Source organism: Alligator mississippiensis, chromosome 11, assembly GCF_030867095.1.
Source record: "Alligator mississippiensis isolate rAllMis1 chromosome 11, rAllMis1, whole genome shotgun sequence".
Classification (NCBI taxonomy): domain Eukaryota; kingdom Metazoa; phylum Chordata; order Crocodylia; family Alligatoridae; genus Alligator; species Alligator mississippiensis.
The window spans coordinates 50564186-50590887 of NC_081834.1; the positions used below are offsets into that span (position 1 = coordinate 50564186).

The 26702-nt window shown below is 48.0% G+C and overlaps 1 protein-coding gene and 1 non-coding gene across 7 annotated transcripts in view; one reads left to right on the forward strand and one right to left on the reverse strand.

Moving 5' to 3' along the window:
* The first annotated feature begins 2 nt into the window (after positions 1-2).
* The window catches only part of LOC102560597 (zinc finger protein RFP-like), a 31248-nt gene continuing 4548 nt past the window's right edge, over positions 3-26702 (forward strand). For 2 of the 6 annotated variants that reach the window (XR_009455677.1, XM_019495830.2), the window contains exons 1-7: positions 3-4462; positions 7035-7130; positions 10025-10255; positions 11954-11976; positions 12189-12304; positions 14109-14183; positions 17815-18001. Coding sequence is in view for 4 of the 6 variants with exons in the window: in XM_019495830.2 (XP_019351375.1) it covers positions 4037-4462; positions 7035-7130; positions 10025-10255; positions 11954-11976; positions 12189-12304; positions 14109-14183; positions 17815-17999 (1152 nt within the window). In the remaining 2 variants the exon portion in view is untranslated. Of the gene's footprint in view, positions 4463-7034; positions 7131-10024; positions 10256-11953; positions 11977-12188; positions 12305-14108; positions 14184-17814; positions 18248-26702 lie in introns of those variants that run through there. The other 4 variants (XM_006261523.4, XM_014597547.3, XR_002092903.2 and 1 more) reach the window with 4 other exon arrangements.
* On the reverse strand, positions 26268-26339 carry TRNAL-CAG (transfer RNA leucine (anticodon CAG)). Its single transcript has one exon. It is a non-coding gene; the product is annotated as a tRNA-Leu (tRNA).

A 26702-nucleotide genomic window follows, 5' to 3' on the forward strand; every position in this document is an offset into this window, starting at 1 on the left:
CAGTGCAAATACTCTATATACAAGTGAAGAGTCTGGGAGGATCAAAACAAGGGTCACATTAAAAGATCATGCAATCTTATACTCTAATGAGGTGTAAGAATGACAAAGCATAAGGTGCAGATTCACAAATATGAGGTGCAGGACTCACAAAATACGAGGCAAAGAAGCATCAGATACAAAAGCCAGATCTCGAAAAGAAACATCAGACCCTTGTTGCCCTGGAGCAATGGCAGTGCCCCCAAAGATCCTCAAAGGAGAGGAGAGAAGAGAAGAAAGACTCCCTGGGCCCAACAGGCCTCTGTAACCCAGCTTGATAGCCCCCCTGAGGGGAACCTCACAGCCCAGGGCCCATGGGTGACTGGTGCCCCCCCAGTGGCCAGTCAGCAACTTGGGGGGCAGGGGGGCCCACAGCCAATCTCATCTGGCCAATCGCGCTGACCCAGAAGCATAAGCGACGCTCCCAGATGTGCCAGCAATGCTTCTCCTGGCACCCCTACTCCCCGGCCAGCGCTCTTGGGAGGGCACCAGCACTCCCGCTTGCCCCCCTGCCCATTGCCAAAGTGGGGAGAGCTGGCTGTCAAAGGGTGTACCAGCACTGTCAGGGGGTGCATGTGCACACCTGTGCACCCGCTATGCATCCAGGGCCCTCCCCATTGAAAGGGCTTCCCCTTCAGCTGCTAACCACAAGTGATGGGGGGAGCTCCCTCCTTCCCTTTGGGAGTCCCTTTCCCTAGTAACTCACAGCTCTCAGAGGCTCCTCTCGTTCTTATGCTGCTCATGCTCTCCCAGCTTCTGGCCTGCTTGGGGCCCCGTGCACTGCTCCGTGTACCAGTGGCCCTGCCTTATGTCAGGGGTTGGAGACCTGAGCCACTTTGTGCAGAATCATGGTCTCGGTCTGCTCCCAGGCCCTCTGTGCATTGCCGGTGCACCACGTTCCTGGCCTTGTGCCAGGGGTCAGAGACCCAAGCCGCCTTGTGTGGTGCCAGGGTCTCGGTCCACTTCCAGACCACCCATGCACCGCCCGTATACTGAATGCCTGGCCTTGTGTCAAGGGTTAGAGACCTGAACCTCCTCATGCATTTCCCAGGGCCTCGGTCCCTCTTGGACTGCCCATGCACTGACACCGCACCTCCTCGTGGCGGGGCTGGAGGCTGTGGCCATTTGCCACTCCCCGTCCGACAATCTGTCTTCGGGCTCTCCTGGGGCTACTGCTCTGCTGGGCTGGCCAGCTCCGCCAGCTCTTCTTTGCCCTCTTCTTTGTCCCTCAATAGAGCTGCCCGTGTGCTGGGCACGCCGCCTTTTTATTCCCTTTAGAGGCTCTGCCCCCGGTTTGGAAATGGAGGGGTTTAATCCTCTCTCCAGTCCAGCTCTCTGCCTCATCCCACAGTAGGGGTGGGATAAGCCTTTCCCCTACCATCACCTGATTGGTGGGGAAGGAGAAAATACCCCATCAATCACTTTGAGCCTTCTCGAAGCTGGCACACTGGGCTGCTGCCAGCAAGCCCGCCATGCTAGGATGCTTTGCACCTCCCCTGCAAACCCCCCCTTGCAGGGTGGGTGGGCTAGCCTTGCCCAAGCTGTTTGCTCTAGCTGAGCAGGGAGGTGTGCTCTAGTACCCCCTCACCCCCCAGCTTCTGGCCTGGGCCATTGCAGGTATGTGGCTTCATTTGCATTTCCAGAATTAAAAATGAATGTCCGTTCACTTGCTTATCAGTTCAATCTACACAGTTTAGACTGAACCTGGGAAGTTTGAATTGATTCAGCCTTGGGCTTTCTGACTGCCAGTACTTAATCTAAATGTTTAGTACTCAGCTGTCTGCTGGGAATAGCTTGTATTTCGTATCTGCTGAGTTGCAGGGGATGCACTGTCACTAAGCCTTTATTGTTATTCTCCATTTAAAATAATGGAGATTCTGCAAGTCTCTAATTGATCTTTGAGAATAGAGAAAAAGCTGCAAGAACTCCAGACATTCACATGAGATGATAAGTGACAGCAAGAGCTCAGGGAAGGAGTCATAGTTTCATAGTTTCTAGGGTCCTAGTATCATAGTACTTAGGGTTGGACCTGAACAGATCATCCGGTCTGACCCCCTGCCCCGGGCAGGAACGAGTGCCAGGGTCATATCACTCCAGCCAAATATCTTTCCAGCCTCCTCTTGAAGACCCCCAAGGTAGGAGAGAGCACCGCCTCCCTTGGGAGCCCATTGCAGAACCTGGCAGCCCTAACCGTAAAGTAACGTCTCCTGATGTCCAGCCTGAACCTTGTCTCTAACAATTTGTGGCTGCTATTCCTAGTAACCCCCAGAGGTGCCTGGGGGAACAGAGCCTCATGTATTTTCTGCTGGTACCCCCGGTGAGTTTATAGATGGCCACCAGATCCCCTCTTAGTCTTCTCTTGTGGAAGCTGAATAGATTCAGGACTTTTAGTCTATCTTTGTAGGGCCTGCCCTGCTGCCTTGTGACCAAGTGAGTGGCCCTCCTCTGCACCCTCTCAATGCTAGCCACGTTCCTCTTGAAGTGCAGCACCCAGAACTGGATGCAGGACTCCAGCTGTGGCCTGACCAGTGCTGCATAGAGGGGAAGGATCACCTCCCTGGACCTGCTTGTGATGCATCTGTAGATGCACAACAAGGTGCAGTTAGCCTTACTGACCGCTTCCTCGCATTGGTGGCTCACGTCCACAATGACTCCAAGATCCCTTTCAGCCACTTTGTTGTTGAGAAGGGTGTTCCCCAGTCTATAGGTGTGTTGCTGGTTCCTTCTCCCTAGATGTATCACCTTACACTTGTCTACATTGAACTCCTTCCTATTCTCATCCACTCACCTCTGTAACCTGTCTAGAAATAGTTGGATTCTGTCCCTCCCCTCCAGTGTGCCCACTTCTCCCCACATCTTTGTGTCATCAGTGAATTTGGACAGCGTGCTTTCCACACCCACCTCTGAGTCACCGATAAAGATGTTGAATAGCACAGGCCCAAGGACCGAGCCCTGGGGCACTCCACTGCCCACATCCCTCCAGGTCGAAAAGGACCTGTCCACCACCACTCTCTGGGTGCGACCATCAAGCCAATTTGCCACACATCTGACTGTGTAGGCATCAATGCCACAGTCACCTAGGTTTTTTTAATGAGAATGGGGTGAGAAACAGAGTCAGCAAAAGATGTTTTCTGATTATAAAGAAATAGAGAAAATATTAAGGTCCAGATTCTGTTACCATTTATGTGTGCTTGAATGGCACTTAATAGGTGGCATTTTTGGCATTTGTGCCCAGGTTGCAATTCTATTATTTGATTAGCAGAGATAAGTCACAAAATCTCCCTGAAGAAAACAAAAGGAAATCTGTAAGTGTTCTCATGTTTTAGTCCCAGCAGCTAAGAAGACCAGTCATTTTCTCAGGGTGCAACCAACACCGCTTATCAACAACTTCCTGCAAGGGGGTTTGAGCATGCGTCTCTCCAGCTTTACCCTCTGACCTGTTCTAGTCCCTCCCCTAGTTCCTTCTTTTCAAACTGAGGTGTTTAATAGGACTCAGTTACCCCTATTCCTAAAGTATGAGTGGAACAGATGGCATAATCCACCTCAAGGAAACCAATCCCAGTTTTATTTTTAAAAGTTAATAATGTGTGTCAGTATTTGGAATTTTCTTTTTATACATAGCACTTGCCAAAAAAAGTCAAAGATTATCTTCCATTTAAAAAAATAAAGTTAAATTGAAAACATCTTAACCGAAACCCATTAATAGTTCTGCTCTCAAATACTGCTCCAGCCCCTCGTTCCCCTCTGTGTGCAGAACTACGCCTCCCATGGTACACCAGGGTCAATCCTCTGGGGGCGGGGGAGAAGGGAGAGAGAGGAGGAGAGAGAGGAAGTGGCCTATGTTGCAGTATAATATAATGCAGCTTGGGCTGCTGAGAGAAGGGGTGGGACTCAGGAAATGTTGTAAGTAAAGTTCAGGAAGGGAAATCATTACTTTTTGCATAAAAGTGAGCATCAGAGATCAGAAACTGAACTTATTGCACAATCTTTTTTGGAAGCCATGGCTGACCTGAACCCTCTAGAACGACTCCAAGAAGAAGCAACCTGTTCCATCTGCCTGGTTTTCTTCAATGACCCTGTGTCTCTCGACTGTGGACACAACTTTTGCCGAGCCTGCATCGCCCAGTGCTGGGAGGGAGTGGGAACAGATCATGACTCTGTCTCTTGCCCTCAGTGTAGAGAGACATTTCAGCAAAGAAACCTCAGGACAAACAGGCAACTGGCGAACTTTGTGGAAATAGCTAAGCAGCTGAGTGTGCAAACAGCGGGGGGGACAGAAGGAGAAGCAAAGTGCAAGGAACACGGGGAGATTTTCAAGCTCTTCTGTAAGGACGACGAAGCCTTCATCTGCGTGATCTGCAGAGAGTCCCGGGATCACCGCACTCACAAGGTGTTCCCAGTAGGGGAGGCTGCCGAAGAGTACAAGGTAGGCATCTGCTGTCCAGTGTGACTACTTCTGTTTAGGACTATTTGCGTTTGTATGTCGCTGTAATGCTGACACACCTCCATGGTAGTTGGGACCTGGGTAGCTGCTCTACAAATGCGTAACTATAGACATTCCCTACCCCCAAGATCTCAAGTGTGAAATCATCAAGATAGACATAGTGTGGGAGAAGCAGAGGTGCACAGAAGCAGTGTCTTGCCTAAGCAGGTCAGAGATACAGTTCCCTCCCACCTCACCCCAGGAGCAAGAGAGAGGTACTAGGCTGCCTTCATCCAGTGTGGGTTTCAGCCTGCACTTCCTTGACTTCATGGCATAATGACCCAGCAGCATCCAACCTTTGGCACAGGAAGGGTCTAGGTGGCATGCAGCAGATCAGGATGGGGGCAGGCAGCACAAAGAGCAGATAAGGCAGGGAGCAAAGGACAAAAAGCAGAAAGCAGAGGAGAAGATCATGCAGGGAGCAGAAAACAGCAGAGGAGATCAGACAGAGGAAGGGGATTCCAGTGCCACTTGAGGAGGGCATGGGGCTAATTTGCTGTATGCATTCCCAAATGATTGGCCCCCATTGCTCTGACTGCTAGGTAACAGGTTAGGCTTTAACTTGGTTCTCTCCAGTCTACTTCTTGAAACTGGTCCATAGGGCAGCCAAGAGAGGAAGATATGTGGGATCAGTAAGAATAGAGTAAGCCAGTGGGTTTGTGGGTGAGTGAGATGGATACTGTCCTGGGTGGGTGGGATTCTTGGAGTCTAGCCTGGACTGTCATTTCTAGTGGGACAGAAACTACTTGCCATCCATTTTGTCTAATGCATATTAGATGCAAATAGCTGAGCTTCAAGGGTGAGGAATGGAGAGGGATCTGGATAATGCCTGAACATAATTGTGGTTACAGCACTGTGCTAGGGAGCCAGAGATGCAGTTTAAAACTCCTATTCCCACTGCATGAAAAGAGACCTATGCCTAAATTGGGCTGAAATATGGAAGTCCCCCCATCATTTTTTCCCAATGTGTCCTCAGGGCGCTGCAGAGGGTAATGCTGTTTTTATATATGCGCTTAAATACCAGAAACTGCACTTATACTATGCAGTGGTGTTTGTGCTATTTAGGTGTGTGAGAAGACATAGGAATCTACACTCAGTTACTGGAGCATTTGCGTAGGATATGAGACCGGGTCCAGGACCCACCTTTCCCTGAGAGCATATAGATCTCCAGGAGCTCCCTTGCCTCTATACTATAAGCTAGTCGGGAGTAAAATAGGGGGTAGGGGAGCTTTCAGCTTCTCCTTCAGAAGCAGTTTCCATTGTGTGTGGAAGAAAGATTAATTGGGCCAGAGAGGGGGTAAGTGTGACTGTAAGCCCAACCTGCTCACCTGGGAGAGGGAACTGTGGGTATGGATAAATTTATATTTTAGCAATGGGGAGTGGTGGGAGTTGTAGTTGTACAGTGAACAGCAGCTGTTGCGAACTCACAGTTACATTTGCAGTGTAGCAGTTCAAGCTAAAGCACCCCAGCTATAACCCTGGATGAAAATGGAGTGGTTTGGTGCCCCGTGCAGCAAGTGAGTGGGCAGCCGTGGCATTGCTGAATATGGTGGGGGAGGAAGAAGGACAGGAGCCAGAAGCAGTGGAGAGCTCAGGGCAAGAGGGATGGTGAGGAATTACCAAACACTAGGAACTGTTCAGCCTTTATAGGATAAGACTACAGTCCATATATGAGATCAGAAACTCTTTTGCAAGCTTTGGCACAGAATTAAGGTATGTATACAATCCCCTGCTGATTACCCTTTAAATAGAAAGTTAAGGTATATTTACTTACAGTTGCTTAATGATCACCACCCAGTCAGAAGAGGCAGGCGACAGATCTGCTACCTAACTTTTTATTGTTATACCCAAAAAACCCAAGAAGAAACCTTTATTCCAATGCCTAGTTTGCTACCCTAAAAGATAATACAGATTCTTACCTATACCAGCTGGAGAGACTCATGGGGAGGTGGCACACAAACTGACAGTGGCTTTCTTCAATTTTGTGGAGCAATCCCATTTTTCCCTGCACTTCATGGCTTATATTTATGGATATCGTGTTCCAGTATTTTAATTAATGCTGTCTGATTGGTTTAATTGGTCTTCAATACCAATTTCTTTTTTTCGCTGAAACTATTGAGACTGAACTGAATCTTGTGGTATTGAGAAAGTTACAGTTTTGGAACGGAGGATTTCTTGTCTTTCTTCCTGCCCATCGTGGAAGGCTGCTCATCACCACCCTATTTTCTTTCCACCTCAGTTTCTGCTTTTCACTGCTAAGGCTGCTTTGTTTCTACAGCATATCGCACAAACTTGAAACTTGTATCCAGATACATTCAGTTATCATCCTTTGCTGCCCTTTTTTTTTTTTTTTGAAATTACAGCAATGATATATGGACTGTATATATGTAGATGGACTGTCCTCTCTCAGGGGATGGACACTGATGTTCAAACCTTCATTCTCTTTTTCTCTCTCTCTCTGAATGCTTCATTCCAGCCCAGTGACTCTTTCTTCTCCCTCTGTTTCTTTCCTCAGGAATATCTTCAAACCCAGATGATGACCCTGAAGGAAAAAAGAGAAGACCTTATGAAGTATAAACTGGATGGAGAAAAGGAAAGCCTGAAATGGCTGGTAGGTATCCACTGCTATTACCCGGCAGGTATATGAGAGTTAGCAGGAGCCTGTAGCCCACTGGTTAGGGCACCCTGTCTGAGGGGGGCCTGCTCCGGGAATGGCTCACAGAACCATCCTTGGATAAAATACACAGGCACTGTGGGAGCAGGGCTTCACTCTCCCAGGACAGCGTACTAACCATAAGGCAACAGTCAAACTCACACTTTGCAACTACTCTCTTGCCTACTGAATCCTAAATTATTACCAGTAAAATGAGACAGCTTGAACAGGAGGGTCAGAGAGGCCCCAACTGAGGACTTGCTCAGCTTGCCTGATGGCTTGGTGCTTAGGGCATTTACTTGGAAGGAGAGAGAGACGAGAGGGTTCACACTCACAAGCAGAAACAGGGCGAAACCCCTTTTTCCAACCTCCTGGGCAAGTACTAAAGGGTCCTAGACTCCCTCAACATCACCGGAGGAGTCATAAGTGTTGGGCTCCCTCCGCTTAGGTGATCTGAATGCATACAGTGTCAGGATGTCATCTGTGCTGCTTCTGGTGCTTCAGACTGTGTGTTTCCTGAAGACCTCGTTGTTGGAGGAAGAACAACTGTTAGCTTTATTTAAATGACAAAAGCGTAGCCAAACTTATATTGTCTACAAAACATACATTGTCTACGGGGTGCCTAGTCATCGACGTGCCCAGCCAGCAGGCACAAGGTGTTAGGCAGGACACTTGCAACAACGTATAGACATACTTTGCAGATGTATGTGCTCCCTGTGACAGAATGGGCCTGAGGGCTGCCATGATGTCCCCTGTGGGTGACCCTAGTACTGCCCCTACTCCAGGTCTTCTGTATAACCCCCCTTTCTACCTTGTCTGCCACCCCTTACATGTTCTTTTTATGTTGATTGGGAGGCTGCCCTTGGGTCTGGCGTGATCTCCTTGGTGCCCAGCAGACTTGCTTAGTCTCTGGGCCCTCCGTCTACTTACAGAAATGTGCTTGTTTCCTGAGGATGGCCTGCATGTCCAGTTGGAAATATTCATACCTTTCTGGCAGTACTTAAACTTGGCAGTCATCACTCATGACCCTAGGGACTCTAAGCAAACCTTAAGGGCTCCAATCATGACCTCCAGCCTCCCCCCAAATACACACCCATGCCTCATGGATGTCACTCGGTAGTCTTTGACTCTCCTGTATGTGCTTTGGTCCTCTTGGCCTTCGCCTGCAGGTTACTCTGTCTATAAGCCTCTAGGCTGAGCCCACTTGCTCTGGCCCTGCTTTTTGGCCCGTTTTTCTCTTTCTCGGGGCTCAAGCTCTGGTCCCAGTCTCCCTCTTTTTTCTTCTATCTCTCTAGCACCTCTGCTTCTAGCTGGGCTCAAAACCTGCAATGCCTGTCAGGCACCCCTGAATGGCCACCTTACTGCCCCTATGGCCACCACCAGTCCTCTGGTCATTAAACTTAAACACATTACCAAAAAAAAAAAGGCACAGCCTATCAAGGTACTCCCAAAACAAAGGAAGAAGCTGAACTCAAATCCTCACGGCTCTGAACGAACAAAGAACAAAAAACAGCCTTCTTCACCTGCATGCCCAAGCTCATGCCACTCCTGGCTCTAAAGCAACCTGCTTGGGAAGTCCTCCTCTTTTCCCAGTCAGGGCTAGAGTGAGCCTGCTGGCTTGAGGGAGAGTCTCTTATACTGGTAAGACCCTCCCCTTCCTATTGCATGCCATGAACCCAGTGTTTTCTCATTGATCCATTCAGTCCTGCTTGGTTTCAGTGCACCCTTAGGACTGTTGGTGACTGCTGAAACCCTATCTCCTCTTCCTGTATTTTTTTGCCTACATCCCTATCCTGTTGGCCCACAAAGATGCTACTCTTAAAGGGCTCTTGCAGGCCCTGTTTGTCCCCCAGCCTCCTCCCAGTAACAGAGCAAGGGTTCCCCATCGCACCCTGCTAAGCCTAGGAGAAAGCATTAAGGGTTTCTAGGATCTCCTGTATATTCTGATCAAAACAAGTGTTATTTACAGTATACACAGCCTAGTTCTCCCCAAACAATAAAACTTTGTTTGCTGGGTTACCCTGATCCTTGTACATCCCTTCACTGTTTTGGGGATCTGCCCAGTCTCAGCAAGCACCCTTTATCTGGTGGCCTTGTGAAGAGTCTACACAGCCTAAGAAGCTAACTTTCCCAGTGTCTTCTGATCTTAAGCCATATACAATAATTCCTGATTATGCTCTTATTGGGGCCTGCTTTGGTCAGAGCAGAGCCTTTGTATGTGAGCTGTATTTGTACTGATCAGTGATAGTATTCATCAGTGTTCAAGTGAGGCCTACACAGGGTACCGTATAATACTGCTCTAGCCATGTCTTAAAAGGATGATCCTTACTTGATGCTTAAGGAAATGGTTGGCAGATTTTCCCTTTGCAAGAAGGCTTTGGGCTATAGATCCTGAATGGATTATATGAATCACATCAATGTCAACAGTATGTCCTGTCAGCTAATTCTTGGTGGCTGAATGCTGATTGTGGTACCTGGGAAACTCCTCATTAGTGTGCTGACTGCTGGGGGCCTCTTCCATGGCACACAACTCTCCCCATCCATGTAGGGTTGTGGATTCCACTTCAGGGACCAGGCACCTAACAGGTAAGAGTTGAAAGGACTCACACTTAGGTAATAAAGTCCTTTTTTGGATCTGGTTGCTCCTCATCTTTGAAAATGTTATGCCTTCTCCGATGCTTTCACCTTATCCAAAATATGTCTATTATCTGCAGGGCATGGTTGACATTTCTGGGAACCTTGTGTTTTTAATGAAATAAAACAGTCCCTCTGACACACACATGGCTCTGTGAAGGCTGTCCTGTCTTTTTCTAGGCCCCTTCCATGTCCTTTCTCCGTGTGTCTCATTTCAGGAAAAGACAGAGGCTGAGAGGCAAAAGATTGTACTGGAATTTCAGAAACTACGGCAGTTCCTAGAGGAGCAAGAGCAACTCCTGCTAACCCAGCTGGCTAAGCTGGAGAAGGAGATTGTACAGAGGCAAGGAGATAGTGTTACCAACCTGTCAAAGAATATTTCCCAACTTGATAACCTCATCTGTGAAATAGAGGGGAAGTACCAGCAGCCAGTGAATGAATTCCTGAAGGTGAGGCTCTCAGAAATATCCCAGATCCTTGCAAAAAAATGAAGGAATTTCTGATTTAGCAGTGCTTAATCTGTTAAGTTCTCTGTGGTGACAGACCCTACGGTGGGAGGTTGAGAGAGCTGAATCTCTTCAGCCTTCACAAGAGACGGCTGAGGGGAGATCTTGTGGCCGCCTATAAATTTATTAGGGGAGGTCAACAGGGAATAGGGGAAGCGCTGTTTACTAAATCACCCCAGGGAGTGACTAGGAATAATGGGTGTAAACTAGTTGAGAGTGGATTTAGGTTAGATATTAGGAAGAAATTTTTCACAGTAAGGGTGGCCAGGATCTGGAATGGCCTTCCAAGAGAGGTGGTGCTATCACCTAGCTTGGAGGTCTTCAAGAGGAGGCTAGATAGGCACCTGGCTGGGGTCATCTGACCTCGGTCCTCTTTCCTGCCAGGGGCAGGGGGTTGGACAGGATGATCCATTGTGGTCCCTTCCGACTCTACAATCTATGAATCTATGAATCCCTTACTCCATCACTGCTAGCATCAGCCTATTTTATAGCAAAGCTGGGGAAGATAAAATATAGAATTTCTGAGGCGGAAACAAAAAGATTTTTGCTTTATTAAAAAAAAAAATGCTTGTGCCTTTCTAATAGATCATATAGGAACATCTAACAGGGTGGCCTGTTCATTTAAGAGAGGGCAGTCAACCCTGTTGAATAGCTGTGGGGAGGCTACTGATAAGACAGTTGTTCACTTGGTGCAGACATTACATTTTTACCAATCTAAATGATTGGAAACTGGTCTATACCTGTAACAGAACAGAAGTTTGGCACACATAAACTGGTTTAAAAATGGCAGGACCGGACCTAAACTACACCAGTTACAGAAAACTGCGTAACTTAGATCAGTGCAGCCTTGAGCTTTTTGAATGCCTGTATCTTAAAAACCCTCAGAGAAAAGAGCAACAGGGCAGTGAAATGTGAAGGAATAGTCATGAGCCAAGAAGCAAGCAATGAGCTGAACAGGTGGCTGCATAGAGGGGCAAGACTGCACTGCTAGGGTCAGAGCCACAGGGCCCCTCCCAGTATCCAGGACAGGACAGCGGGATTTTGTTTGCTTGCTTGCTTTGTTTAAAGCCTGTTTATTAGTGTGGACTGGCTGAGGGGCTCCTGGTGGAAAAGCCCATTTGGAGAAGTCAGCAAGCAAGATAGTCTGCTTAGAAAGCAGTGGAAATAACAACTCCATTATAGGGGAAGTGGAAGATAAACAAATTAAAGAGGGTTTTTTGGGTCTTGTAAAGAAACGGTGACTAGTTAAGTCTCCCAAATTAGTTCCTGGAATTTGTGATGCAGGATACTTAGCTAGGGAAATGCAAACAACACACAAACAGCAGATGAATGTGCAGATCCTCAGGACCTTATTCCTCTAATCAGTGCATTTGAGCACAGTAATTAAAGTGAAGGTGCCATCAGTACAGAAAAAAGTAGGGGGCTTTTGGGGTGTTTTACCTGTAGCTCAGAGTGCATATTTAGGCACCTCATTACAATTAGTCCATCATTCGAAGTTGGTAGCTAAAGAGAAATGCATATTTGCTAGTAATGGCAAAGTATTTCTCATCCAAAGCAGGACCTCTCCCCGCACTGATCCTCAAATTATGTGGCATGTTGGACTGAGCTCCCTCTTTTCCCTCTCTCTCCTCTCCTCTCTAGGATATCAAGAGCACCTTGAGCAGGTATGTGGCTCCTTCTCTGTCCCAGTTACACTTGATATGATATGGGCAACATCTTTTCCAGTGCACAAAGGGAAAATCAGGCTTGTTACAAACTGGAATACTGCACTGTTTTAAGAGTGCCGTTATCTCTTAATTGTGTTGGCATCCAGATCTTGCTTGACCATTTTTGGAAAAGAAAGGCAGTAAATAGAGAAATATTTTTTCCCCCTTAGATGTAAGACGGTGCACTTTAAGAAACCGGTGTTCATGCCTCGTGACCTGACTGTCCAGCTCAGCAGGTCTTCTCAAACAAATATTTATCTGCAGGAGGCACTGACAAAATTCAAAGGTAATCACTGCTTAGACTGTCCTGACTAGGTCAGGAGATGGACTCTGACCTAATAATTCCTAATTATAGGCAGGGATAGATGTGTATAGTGGGAAAGTTCAAGGGCTGATCCCAGTTCTTTATGTCTCCAGTTGGATTATTTTAGAATAGTGGTTATGGACCAGGGATCGATGAGACCTCTTTCAGGGGTGGATGATGCCACAGCCAAAGTACTATGCCCCACACACCTCCTGCAGAGGCAGTTCGGGAAACACCTGCAGCTGGACACCCCTTTCTTTCTGCAGCCTTTCTTGGTCTAACCGCACGTGCTTCTGCCGGGAACAGAGGTATGCTGGGTGGGTGGGAACTATCCCACACCCCTCAGTTTCTAGGAGGGGAATGTGGGGTCAGACCAGGAAGGGCTGCAGGAAGAGCACATGTTCTGGCCTCAGCCTTTTGCACTAACCCTCTGAAGGGGTCAGGCTGGGCTGTGGAGCAGCCTTTTGCACTGCTTGTCCTAGCAAGGCTGGGAGCAGGGACACCCAGGGCAGAGAAGATGACCCCCTTTCCACTCCTGCAACACCCTAGAGGCACAGGGGAGTTTTGCCCAAAGTGCAGAACTCTTTAGTTATACCTCTGCTCCTACCTTTTTTAGGTTTATTAGAAAACATTAACACTGGCAGGAGTTCCCAGTGCTACACTGGTTGAGAAGCATGGGGTAAACAGTGACAGTACAAGAGTGGTCCTCAACAGTGTGTGCCACCACATTCAGGAAGTTGAGGGGATGTTGTGGATCTAGAAAGGTTGACAACCACTGACTCTGCCTGTCAAAATGGCCACTTAGCATTTTGGGTACCCATCACCAGCTGTTTGAACAGTGTTGATTTTCACCTGAGTGTTTGGGGTCTTCAAAAAGACTCAGCTCCCACTAGTTTCACAGCTTCTGTAAATGTTTCTACCATAGAAGAATAAGAAAAAATAGCTTGTCATGGTGGTTAAGGAATGTTCCACAAGTAACGGTAACTTAACCGCGCTAAAAAGTTCTTTCCACTTCCGAGTCCCCCTCTCATATAGCCTTTTCCTTCTGTCGGTGTTTCAGAAGGGCAGCATGGCTGCATGAATTCAAATGGACTGGTGGGAGGCTGTGGTGGTCACAGCACCACAGGGAAACCCAAACTCTCTTTCCTGCTGTGCCGCAGATTTCTGGTGTCCTCTTGACTAAGTCCCATAAGGCTGAATGTCTAGGGGAACTCAGAACATTTGAGTCAGATGCTCAGACTCCTCATATCATCCATGGGAAGATTCAGGGTATGGGGCAGACAAACAAGATACTGGGAAGTAAGGTGCCTGTATATGTGCTCTTACCAAATCCAGGTCTCCCACATTCTGGACTGGTGCCCTAATCACGTATATATTGGATAGAAGGGAGTGTGTGCACCACCTCCTCCACACATCTTTTTGTGAAGCCCCTATGGGCAGGCATCCTCTTGGCAGAGGATAGCCTTGTTAATGAATCCTGGTTGAATTAAATGTGATCTAGGCACCGAGCTGCTCATCAGTTGCAAGACATGGGTATTTCTGCATGTGTCCAGAAGCACAATGTCGGCCCCTTTGGAAACCCCTAATGTCAAGAATTGCTGTGTCTATGGAGTTCAGAGGACTACAGGGTGAGGGGTCCTGAGGATCTCCATTTTCAACTTCAGCCCCTAGTTTTTCTCTGCATCTTATGCTGGGTTAAGTACAAGTAACTGAGATAGATACAGGAATGCTACTGTAAAAAGTTCAGCAGGAAATCACATCTTTCACTAATCTCTTCTTCCTCAAGAAACTCTTCCCTTTGAGCTGAGAAAGGGAATTAGATGTTTCCCTTCACAGTCCTTGTCTCCTCCAACAAGCAATGGTAAGTTTCTACAATTATATTTTCTTCAGGAAGAGGGAACAAAGGAATTATTGTGATGAAAAGCACTATGACCCATTTTTTTTAGAAGCAGCTTCTGAGTTCCACGAGAAAGAATGTCGCCAAAACAGATTCATTTCTGCATGAGTTTAAGGCCACAAGTGACTATTCAGTCATCTCATCGGGTCTCCTGCATAGTACAAATACTCAAATAATGAGGGAGGCCCCAGAAAACATGAGATTAACTTTAAAAGGCTAAGCTTTTTAATGATTATTAGATACAAGATACAATAGCTCAGCCTCAAAAGGAGTAATGGAGAAGGGCCTGAATGATGTAACCTGTGGGTTGACGGTAGCACTGCTGGGAAGTCAGAGAGATGCAGGATTCTGTTAGGCACACGGAGGGTAGTGCAGTTTTTTCCGAACTCTCCACTGGAAGCTGAGGTCCACCCAAACCTCCATTTCTATCTACACTACTGATGCTAAAGCTCTTTCATGAGCCCGATCCTAACAGAGGTGAGGGGACTTTTGAATGAGAATAGCAGAGGGCATCAGGGGCAATAGCTGAATAAGGGCTTATTTCTATTTCACTTGTAAATAACTTGTACACAGCCATATAATTGCTATTTTTGGCACCTAATACACAGACAGGTTTCTGTTTCACCCTGTGGCAAAACAGAATTGCCCTGAGCATATATGAACCAGAAGTAAAATATAGGAGGAAGAGGAGAGCCTCTATTTATACATGTGCTCCTGGACTGGAGGAGGGGGGAGGGGTGTTTTAATTAGAGCAGCTCCAAGAACTGCTGTAATTAAAGCGTCTGGAACATCACACGTATCAGCATCTCTAGGCTGAAAAATGGTGGCAGAGGTGCTTTGTCTAAAGCTCTTTGATTGAGCTTTAGTTAAAGCACCCCCGCCACCATTTTTCATTGCAGGAATACTAATACATGTGACACTGGAGTCTGCTGGAGCATGGTAATCACAGACTTGATTAACTGAGTCTGTTTTGACTTGCATCAGAGCAACCTCACTGCATGTGTATAAGTGTCCTATATATTTTAGCCCAATAGCCTGGTACTTAGGCCATGTACCCAGGGAATGGAAGATCCAGGTTCTAGCCACAAAGCAGGCTTGTATGCACATCTGCCACTTACTATGCACATCTATCACTTCCTAGCCAAATGCCTTAACCAGCAGGTTATAGTTCGGGCCTTGCCTAAAGCCTTTTTCATCCCCCCTGTTTGAAGCTGGCTCAGTGCACCTTGCATTTGCTACTCACTAGATAAAAAGTACTGGGAAGATTTCTGCCCCATAGGAAGCAAGGGTTCACTCCCATTCAGAGATATCTTCTAGCTTGTCTTCCATCCTCGATCCTGTTTGTGGCGCCAATCTTGTCATAGGCCAGCTGGGCACTGTGAGTGTATCAATTTAGTTGTAGGCTTACTGGGTGCTGCAACTGTATCAGCCAGCGGGCTGTTTGGTTTGGGATGGAGGAGGCAGAGTTGGGAGTAAAGCAAAGGCAAATTTATTATAGCTTACACACACACACAACAGTTAACAGAAAGATAAATGCGATAAACAGATAATGCAGTATTAAAGAGCTGATAGTAAATAATAGCAACAGATGATAACAACAGATAGATGGATCAATCTGTCGCAGGCCAACTGGGCACTGCGAGGATATCAGCCACTGGGCTGTTTAAAACAACAGATAGACAGACACAGGTTGGCAACTTATCGATAGTCCCTCAATGCCAGGTGCACGCCAGGTGATTCCAGCGAAGTCAGGCATCCTCAAGCAATGCTGTCGGAGGGATTATTGGGGAAGATGGCTTGATCAGGATCCGATCCTCACTCACACCGGGAGTCTGGGGTCTGGGCATGGAACAGAAATGACCGTTCTGTTCCCTCCTTCCTGCTGGTCACCTGATGCATGCGCTTTTTCTACCTAGTCTTATGCTAATCTGTTGGTTTTAGAGCCACTCACAATGTTACCCTATAGCTGTTTCCCTATGGGATTGAAAGGTGTTAAAAAGTATTATAAAAGGTTACTACCCAGACCCAGGTTTATCCAATAAGCAAATTACAATGCAGTACCTTTAGGTATGAAATTGACATTGCTCCGTCTAAGCCCAACCCCTTTTAGGTTTCTCTCGATATGCTTTCTTGGGATTTGCTTTCCTGGAATGTGTTGGGTGTGCCAGGCGATTGGATCCAGTTTTATCGTCAAGGCTGAACCCTGAGCAAAAACCGTTAGGTCAGCTAATCTTGCAGCTACAGCTTCGCCTTCGCCAGTCAGTTCCACGAACAGTTAATGTATCATTTTGGTTAAACGTATGACAAACAAGTTACATTTGCGGGTTATGAACTTACAAGCTTTATATTAGCTAATATTACCTGTTTAGGCAAAATACCAAATGCCTCCAAGAAGCATGTATTTATTGCTTATTAATCCCTCTGGTTCTGGCCGTCACACACTATATAACTTCCTCTTTTGGATGCCCAACGGGCCTGCCTCAGGTGGTGGGCTGGAGAGCAGTCTGGTCAATGCCTAATATGTTGTCTAAGGATTAAACCACTTTGTAGGGACACAGAAGCTATAGGTTCAACCCCCTTCTAGGCGAGTGGGACCTAAAACCTAGGTCTACCATTGCCTGGAGAGTTGCTCTATCAGGCTGTTGAGCTAAAAAGTAAAAGCCTTCCTCCTGTGGTGTCTAATGCCCAGGAGTCACAGCTTTTCTGCATTTTAAGATGTTAAGATTTACCTGGACTTACATGTATACCTGAGTGAGCCTATTTCAATGGGCAGTTGCCCAGCTAGAGCACCGCCCTAATAATCATGCTGTTTGGTCTGTGTGGGCTTGCACATGCGGAGCTGAACTGCAAACTGTGAGGAAGTGCCAAAAAACTCTGGTTATGCATTCACCCACTTAGCTGTGAGAAAGGATTTATCCCTAAGAGCCCAAATTACCTCTACAGTGAAGACAAGCCCTAAAACTATCTATCTATCTATCTATCTATCTATCTATCTATCTATCTATCTATCTATCTATCTATCTATCTATCTATCTATCTATCTATCTATCTCTTTCCCGCCTTGCAACGGGTCTGGATCCTGAGCAAATTCCCATTTCACACTGGCATGTGTTTCAGCGAATAGCATTCAACTCCTGGTAGGCTGAACTCTGCAGGGTTCACCTCAAGGAGACATTAAAGGGGAGGTGGCTGTGAGAAACAGAAGTAAATGGATTCTGGGCACTGTCAAAGAGATATATGAGGGAGGGATGAGCCTCACACCAGATGGCATATGGGCTTTGCAGTGGGAATTCGGTCAATGCTGGGCTCTCACACCTCCTAAAACCCAACTGAGCATAAATAATCATCCTAGTAAAATTGGAGTTTATCTGGATTTTGATGCACGGATAGTTGAATTTTATGACCATCCCCACAGAAATCCCATCTTTACTTTCACATTTTCTTCCACTGAGAAAATGCCCCCTTCTTCAGTAGCCAGCCTCTTCATATTCAGTGCAACAAAAACATTATCTGTGTTGTTCAGGGCTTCTTGATAGAGAAATAAAGGTATAGGGGGCTATATGTTACATGTTATATGCTATTTTTTTTCCTATAGAGGCATGCAGAGCAGCCAATCAACAGCCTAGAGAAGACATTTGTAGAGGCATGACTGAGAGTTGGACTTCTGGGTTCGGTGCTGTGGGTTTTTCCTCGATGATCTCTGGCCATGCCTTACAGAAGCCTGGCTTTCCTCCTAGGAGACATCAAAACTGGAATGAAGGAGGATTTGACTGGGAATGAAGGTGAGGTTGGGAGAGAGGACATCAGTGGGCAGGGTCAGGAGAATGGGAAAATGTGTCACAGGAAGTAAAGGGTTTGGGGTCTCATGCCACCACTATTTAAATTGACAGAGTGAATTTTCTTCCTCCTTGTAGATCTCATAATCAGTTGTGCAAGCTTGGCTAGAGGGGTTTGGTCTCCACTACATTCAATTTATGTATCTGTATGTAATGGTTTGAGGAGTGTTATTAAAATATCATTAATACGGAGTTTGGGTGGTTAAAACATGGTGGGTATGTCAACTCCATGTTCTCAGGACAGCTGAGGACACCCGCCCTAGGATATAACCTGCCCACCAGTTCCTGCTCACAGGCTTCAAACATAGAAAAGCCGCAGTGAATCCATCCCAGGGATGGCTCCCATGAATGATGCAGGCAAATCTCTAGAGCAGTCATGGGGGGGGTAGGGGAAGGAAGAGGTGGAGGAGTGTCTCCAGTGCAGCCTCACTGCTTCTAGATTTGTTTCATGCAAACAAGAATTGGGGAGTGGGGCAGAGCTGAAAGCAGGCAATCCCTGGCACCCTTGGACATGCAGGGTTGATGTCAGTCAGTCAGTTTTGAAAGTGGGTGGATAAATGAAGTGGGCTCTGCGTGCTTGAGGTCATTGATCATCCGTACCAGAGCTTCAGGGTGCTGGGGGAGTGAGCCCAGGGAAAGGCCAGTTGCGAAAGATGACTCCATCCAGCAGATTTCCGTTACAGTGGTAAAGATCAGGCTGGGGTTTGTCTTCCACTGATCCTTCCATTGGGAAGGAGATAGGACAGAGACTTCATCCAGGAGCATATCCCTAGGCCTGCAAGGACTCAGTCATGATCCCATATACTATGAACTCTCCCCTAAAAGAGCATCCACACCATATAAGCTGCGTTTCAGTGGTCTGTGAAAAATCTATGCAACCAGTGAAGCAGTGGCTGTGTTGAACATCTTGTAGCAGTGATGAAGAGAAGATGAGTAACAGTGACAGAGCAGCAGTGAAAAACAATGACAAGCAACAGCAAAGACTTGATAGTAGTTGTGAGAATGATGGTGGTGAAGCCCAATGGAGCAGTGATGACAGCAACACTGGGCTGAAGCCCTCAAAAATAGTAGACTCCTATGGAGGTCTCTGAAAGGGGGCTCCCCTGTCCAGCAGCTGTTGCCTGTCCTGGGCTAGTAAGTAGATCTCCTGGAAATTGCAGATTATTTGCTGCAATAAATCAGTCTGCTCTGAGATTTGGTCTCACCCAGGGTTGGTGTCCTCTGCCCCTTCTCTGGTTATGCTACTGCTGATTCGTTCTTATCAGGTCAGACCAAACTCCTTTAGAAGGCTTCCCCTGCTTCTGTAATCCCATGTAAGATTTTGGAACAATATGAGCCTGAGTAACTATATAAATGTGGCCTCCCCTTGTTTTCATCTTTTCCCTGTCACTTCAGTCCCTGCTGCTGAAAATGGCAGTAGCTTCATGCCCTGCAAAATTACCTATCCAAGCACCCGGACACAGAATGAGCAAGAGCTTTCCCTTGGGAAACAGGGATTATGATAGGTCTTAGCAGGAACCAGGGGGGCTGGACCTGGGGTTCCTGCCTGACTAAGGGAAAGCGCCCCTGCTGGTTTCCACAGGTTGCGAAGGAGTAAGTCATCCACACCTGGGGAGACTGGGTCCCAGAGGGAGGACATGCTGCAGCCTCAAGAGATCCTAACGCGCCCTTGAGAAAAGATCGGGACTGACCTGTTTGTGTTTAGGGATAGAAACTGAGCCAATATTCCTGCCCCAGACAGAACCAGAGTTTCCTGTGCTGGGTTTGAGAAGAGAACTTGTGTGTCAAGAGTTAACAGCTCAACCATGCCGGGAAGCGGGGCCCATTCCTCCCGCTCCCTAGCAGCCCTGCACTGCCTGGAGCTGTTCTGGATTCCAGCAATTGTATATGAGGGGTTGAAAGCAGGAAAACCAAGGCCATTATCCTCAGAGCGAAGCTCTGGGTTCAGGTTGCTCACTTCTTTGGCTAAGGATGGGCAAGGATGATGTGACAATACGAAAGAGCAGGGGTGGGAAAAAATGGCCTGCGGGCCTTATCTGGCCTGCCATTCGATCCTATCTGGCCAGTCAAGTGCCACAGGGAACCAAAGGAGGGATGTCTATGCCCCACACGGCTCCTCTCTGCTGTACCTTGGGCTGTGGAGGGCCATGCAGCATGCAGACTCCTTCAACCAGGGTGGGTAGGTGGGTGGGACAGTTTGCTGCGTTGCACCCTTGTCTCACACCATGCTAGTAGTTGCTCCAGTAGCTGCAACTCCACAGAGGGTGAAACCTGGCTTGTGTGTGCCGGGGGTCAGAAACACTTGCAGAAGGAAGGGGAGGTGGGCTTTTACCAGAGGAGATACCAGAGGTTAGAAGGGAAGGTGAATTAATGAGGGCATGGTGGTGGTGCAGAGTGGAGCTGCAAGGATACATTCCCCGTTTCCCTTTGCAGAAAGCTGGACCACCTTTGGGCTGAGGAAGTTCTTCTTTACATCACACCTAATTGCCCCTCTGCCATTTGCATTCAGGCTCACACAGTGACACATGGAGGGGGAAGGGGCCAGCTGTCAATTTGGAGGAAGATCTGGGGTGGGAGCTGGGAAGGGATTTCATAGATTCACGGATGCTAGGGTCAGAAGGGACGTCAACAGATCATTGAGTCTGAACTCCTTCCTAGGCAGGAAAGCGCTAGGGTCAGATGACCACAGCCAGATGCCTATCCAGCCTTCTCTTAGAGACCCCCAAGGTAGTGGAGAGCAGCACCTCCCTTGGAAGCCCATTACAAATTTTGGCCACCCTTACCATGAAGAAGTTTTTCCTGGTATCTAACCTAAATCTGCTCCAGGTCCCTCAGTCTCTCCTTATAGAGTTTGTCCTGTAAGCCCATAACCATATGAGTGGCCCTCCTCTGGACCTTCTTGTGTGTATCAACATCTTTCTTGAAGTGTGGCACCCAAAACTGGATGCAGTACTCCAACTGTGGTCTGACGAATGCCACACAGATGGGAAGTATCACCTCCTTGGAGCTATTTTGTTATGCATCTGCTTGTTTGGGATTTGAACCTGGGACCTCTTGCAACAAAAGCATGAAACATACCCCTCGACCAACACACCATCCAAAACTTAAGCTCCTCAAGAATTTGAACCCAGGACTTCATAGACATTAGAGCTGAATGGGAAGATCATAGAGTCCAGCCCCCTGCCCCAGGGGCAGGAAGTCAGCTGGAGTAATAGGATCCCAGCAAGACAAACATCCAATTTTCTTTTGAACGCATTCAAAGTAGGTGCTTGAACCACCTCTGATGGCAGGCTGTTCCAGACCTTGGGGGCTCAGACAGTAAAGAAGTTCTTCCTTATGTCCAACCTGAAATGGTCTTGCAGGAGTTTATAACCGTTCAACCTCGTCATCCCTTGGGGTGCTCTGGTGAACAAAGGTTCCCCTAGATCCTGGTGAACACCCCTGATAAACTTACAGGTGGCCACCAGATTGCCCTTGAGCCTGCGCTTTTCCAGGCTGAAAAGTCCCATAGCTCTCAGCCTGTTGTCGTAAGGTCTGTTTTCCTGACCTCTGATCATGTGTGTGGCTCTTCTCTGGACTCTCTCAAGCTTCACCACATCCTTTTTGAATTGTGGAGCCCAAAACTGGATGCAGTACTCCAGCTGCGGCCTCACCAAGGCCAAGTACAATGGGAGAACGACGTCCTGGGATTTGCTTGAGAAGCATCTATGGATGCAAGCCAGCGTTTTGCTCACTTTACTAGCCACAGCATCACACTGAAGGCTCATGTTCATCTTGTGGTCAATCATGACCCCCAAGTCCCTTTCATCCGTAGTGCTAGCCTGTGGAGCACTGCCTAGTCTATCAGGATGCTGCAGGTTTTTCCTCCCAAGGTGGAGAGCCTTGCATTTTTCAGTGTTAAACACCATCACGTTCTCATCCGCCCATTTCCTGAGTGTGTCAAGGTCAGCCTGGATCACCCTCCTGTCCTTGGGTGGATGCTTTACCCTAAAGTTTGGTATCATCGGCAAACTTGGCCAGTCCACTTCTGACTCCAATGTCCACATCATTAAGGAAGATTTAGAACAATATGGGTCCAAGGACAGAGCCTTGAGGGACCCCACTGGTCTCAGGGCACTATGACGATTGATTTCCGTCCGTTACCACCCTCTGGGTCTGACCACGGAGCCAATTCCCCAGCCAGAGGATCATGGTGGACCCGAGGCCACAGTTGGCCAGTTTTGCCAAGAGGTGATCATGGGATACCAGATCAAAGGCTTTTTTGAAGTCAAGATATACAACATCAATCTCCTCTCCCTTGTCCAGGTGCTAGGTCACCTGGTCGTAAAAGGAAATAAGATCGGTCAAGCAAGACCTACCCACAACAAACCCATGCTGGCTATCCCTCAGGATGTTGCCATTGGCCAGTCTGTTAAGAATGGCCTCTTAGATAATCTTTTCTAAGACCTTTCCTGGGATAGAGGTCAGGCTGATGGGCCTGTAGTTTGCTGGATCCACTTCCCTCCCTTTCTTGAAGACAGGCACCACATTGGCCTTCTTCCAGTCTTTGGGCACTTCAGAACACAAGGAGTTCTCGAAGATCTGTGCCAGGGGCTGAGTGATGATGCTCGCCAGCTCCTTGAGTACCCTGGGCTGTAGATTGCAAGGGCCGGCTGACTTGAAGGTGTCCAGCCTCTCAAGGTGTTCCTTCACAAGGTCAGCATTGTTGGAGGAAAAGGAATCTCCCTCACCTGGGCCTCCCTGTCCCGTAATGAGCAGGAGCATCCCATGGGACTGATGAAAGACTGACGCAAAGTATCCATTTAGTAGGATGGCTTTTTCCTGGGCGTCAGTTGTCAGTTGCCCCATCTGGTTTAGCAGGGGTCCAATGTTGCCCTTCCTTTTCCTCCGGCTCCCCACATAGCTAAAAAAGGACTTTTATTATCCTTGATACTTGTAGCTAGGTGGAGTTCAGTCACAGCTTTAGCTTTTCTGGTTCATTCCCTGCATTTCCGGACCAGCGCGAAATATTCCTCCTTCGAGGTGGATCCCATCTTCCATCCTTGGAAAGCTGATCTCAATGCACTCAGGCGATTAGTCAAGGAAGCACTGCAGAGTAGGAGTTTTGAAGGGATGGGAGCCCAAGAAGGGTGGCTGTGCCTTAAGGAAACGATCCTTTGGGCACAAAGCAAGACGATCCCCGAGCGAGGCAAAAAAGGGAAAGGGGCCAGGAGGCTTCCCTGGCTGACCAGAGAAATCCAGGGCAGCCTAAGGGCCAAAAGGGGAGCACATAAAAAGTGGAAACAGGGTGAGATCACTAAAGAGGAATATACCTCCTCTGCTCGTGCTTGTAGGGAGGCAGTTAGGCGGGCCAAAGCTACCATGGAGCTGAGGATGGCAACCCAAGTAAAAGACAAGAAATTGTTTTTCAGATATATTGGGAGTAAAAGGAAGGCCCAGGGAGGAATAGGACCTCTACTAAATGGGAGGAAGCAATTGGTGACGGACAGGGGGGACAAGGCTGAACTCCTCAATGAGTTCTTTGCCTCAGTGTTCCTAAGTGAGGGGCACGACAAGTCTCTCACTGGGGTTGTAGAGAGGCAGCAGCAAGGCGCCAGACTTCCATACGTAGATCCTGAGGTGGTGCAGAGTCATTTGGAAGAACTGGATGCCTTTAAGTCGGCAGGCCTGGATGAGCTCCATCCGAGGGTGCTGAAGGCACTGGCCGACATCATTGCAGAGCCACTGGCGGGAATATTCGAACGCTCGTGGTGCACGGGCCAAGTCCCGGAGGACTGGAAAAGGGCTAACGTGGTCCCCATTTTCAAAAAGGGGAGGAAGGAGGACCCAGGCAACTATAGGCCAGTCAGTCTCACCTCCATCCTTGGTAAAGTCTTTGAAAAAATTATCAAGGCTCACATTTGTGAGAGCCCGGCAGGACAAATTATGCTGAGGGGAAACCAGCACGGGTTCATGGCAGGCAGATCGTGCCTGACCAATCTAGTCTCTTTCTATGACCAGGTTACGAAACGCCTGGACACAGGAGGAGGGGTGTATGTCGTATACTTAGACTTCAGGAAGGCCTTCGATACGGTATCCCACCCCATACTGGTGAACAAGTTAAGAGGCTGTGATGTGGATGACTGCACAGTCCGGTGGGTGGCGAATTGGCTAGAAGGTCGCACCCAAAGAGTCGTGGTGGATGGGTCGGTCTCGACCTGGAAGGGTGTGGGCAGTGGGGTCCCGCAGGGCTCGGTCCTTGGACCGATACTCTTTAATGTCTTCATCAGTGACTTGGACGAGGGAGTCAAATGTACTCTGTCCAAGTTTGCAGATGACACAAAGCTATGGGGAGAAGTGGACACGCCAGAGGGCAGGGAACAGCTGCAGGCAGACCTGGATAGGTTGGACAAGTGGGCAGAAAACAACAGGATGCAGTTCAACAAGGAGAAATGCAAAGTGCTGCACCTAGGGAGGAAAAATGTCCAGCACACCTACAGCCTAGGGAATGACCTGCTGGGTGGCACAGAGGTGGAAAGGGATCTTGGAGTCCTAGTGGACTCCAAGATGAACATGAGCCGGCAGTGTGACAAAGCCATCAGAAAAGCCAATGGCACTTTATCGTGCATCAGCAGATGCATGACGAATAGGTCCAGGGAGGTGATACTTCCCCTCTATAGGGCGCTGGTCAGACCGCAGTTGGAGTACTGCGTGCAATTTTGGGCGCCACACTTCAAGAAGGATGCGGATAACCTGGAGAGGGTCCAGAGAAGGGCCACTCGTATGGTTAAGGGCTTGCAGACCAAGCCTTACGAGGAGAGACTAGAGAACCTGGACCTTTTCAGCCTCCGCAAGAGAAGGTTGAGAGGCGACCTTGTGGGTGCCTATAAGTTCATCATGGGGGCACAGAAGGGAATTGGTGAGTATTTATTCACCAAGGCGCCCCCGGGGGTTACAAGAAACAATGGCCACAAGCTAGCAGAGAGCAGATTTAGACTGGACATTAGGAAGAACTTCTTCACAGTTTGAGTGGCCAAGGTCTGGAACGGGCTCCCAAGGGAGGTGGTGCTCTCCCCTACCCTGGGGGTCTTCAAGAGGAGGTTAGATAAGCATCTAGCTGGGGTCATCTAGACCCAGCACTCTTTCCTGCTTATGCAGGGGGTCGGACTCGATGATCTATTGAGGTCCCTTCCGACCCTAACATCTATGAATCTATGAATCCTTTGTAGGTCTTTCTTTTTAGCCTCAGGAGGTCCACTAGTTCCCTAGAGAGCCAAGGGGGCTGCTATGCCCTTTTGATGCCTTTCCTCCAAGACTTCTCGCACCCAAAATGAAAATCATAACCCTAAACCAACGAGTCAGCCAAAATTTCAGCTTGTTTAATATTTGAACCTGGCACCTATCGCAACCAAGGTGAGAATCATACCCCTAGACCAACAAGCCACCAAAAACTTGGGCTCATCCGGGATTTGAATACAGGACCTCTCATACCCAAAGCAAAAATCATACCCCTAGATCAACATGCCACACAACACTTGGACTTATCTGGGATTTAAACCTGGGACTTCTCGCACCCAAAGCGAGAATAACAGCCATAGACCAATGAGCCACCAAAAACTTGGGCTTATCCGTGAGTTGAACCCGAGACTTATCACACCCAAAGCAAGAATCATACCCCTACACCCAAAAGCCACCCAAAGCTCAGGCTCATCTAGGATTTCAACCCAGAAAATCTCTTTGCCAAAGTGAGAATCACACCACTAGAGCAACGAGCCATCCAAAACTTGAGCTCGTTTAATATTTGAACCTGGGACCTCTCGCACTCAAAGTGAGAATCATACCCCTAAATGAACAAGGCACCCAAAGGTTGGGCTTGTAAGGGATTTGAGCTTGGGACTTCTCGCACACAAAACAAGAATCATACCCCTAGACCAACAAGCCACCGAAAACTTGTGTGTTTCTGGAAATTGAGGCCCAGACCTCTTGCACCCAAACCAAGAATCATGCCCCTAGACCAACGAGCCAAACACAACTTGAGCTCATTCAGGATATGAACCTGAGACCTCTCGCACCCAAAAAGAGAATCATACCCCTAGGCCAATGATCTACCCAAAACTTGTCACATCCAAAGCAAGAATCATACCCCTAGACCAATGAGCCATGCAAAACCTGGCTTTTCGGTGGGGACCTGTCACAGCCAAAGTGAGAATCATACCCCTAGACCAAAGAGTTTGGGCTCGTCCAGGATTTGAACCTGGGATCCCTCGCACCTGAAGTGAGAATCATACCCCTAGACCAACGAGCCACCCAAAGTTTGGGCTTGTTCATGTTATGAACCCAGTCGCTCTTGTACACAAAGCGAGACTCATGCTGCCAGGCCAACGAGCCACCCAAAACAGGGATTCCAAGCTGGGACCTGTCACTCCCAAAGCAAGAATAATACCCCTGGACCAACGAGCCAGCCAGAACATGGGCTTCTCTGGGACCACTCACACCAAAAGTGAGAATCATACCCCTAGACCAACAAGCCACCCAAAACTTGCTTTCACCTGGGATTTGAACCTGGGACCTGTCTCATCCAAAGTCAGAAACATACACCTATGTGAGCCAGCCATCCAAAGCAAAAGGCCCATGTGGGATGTGAATCCTGGACTGCTCGCGCCCAATG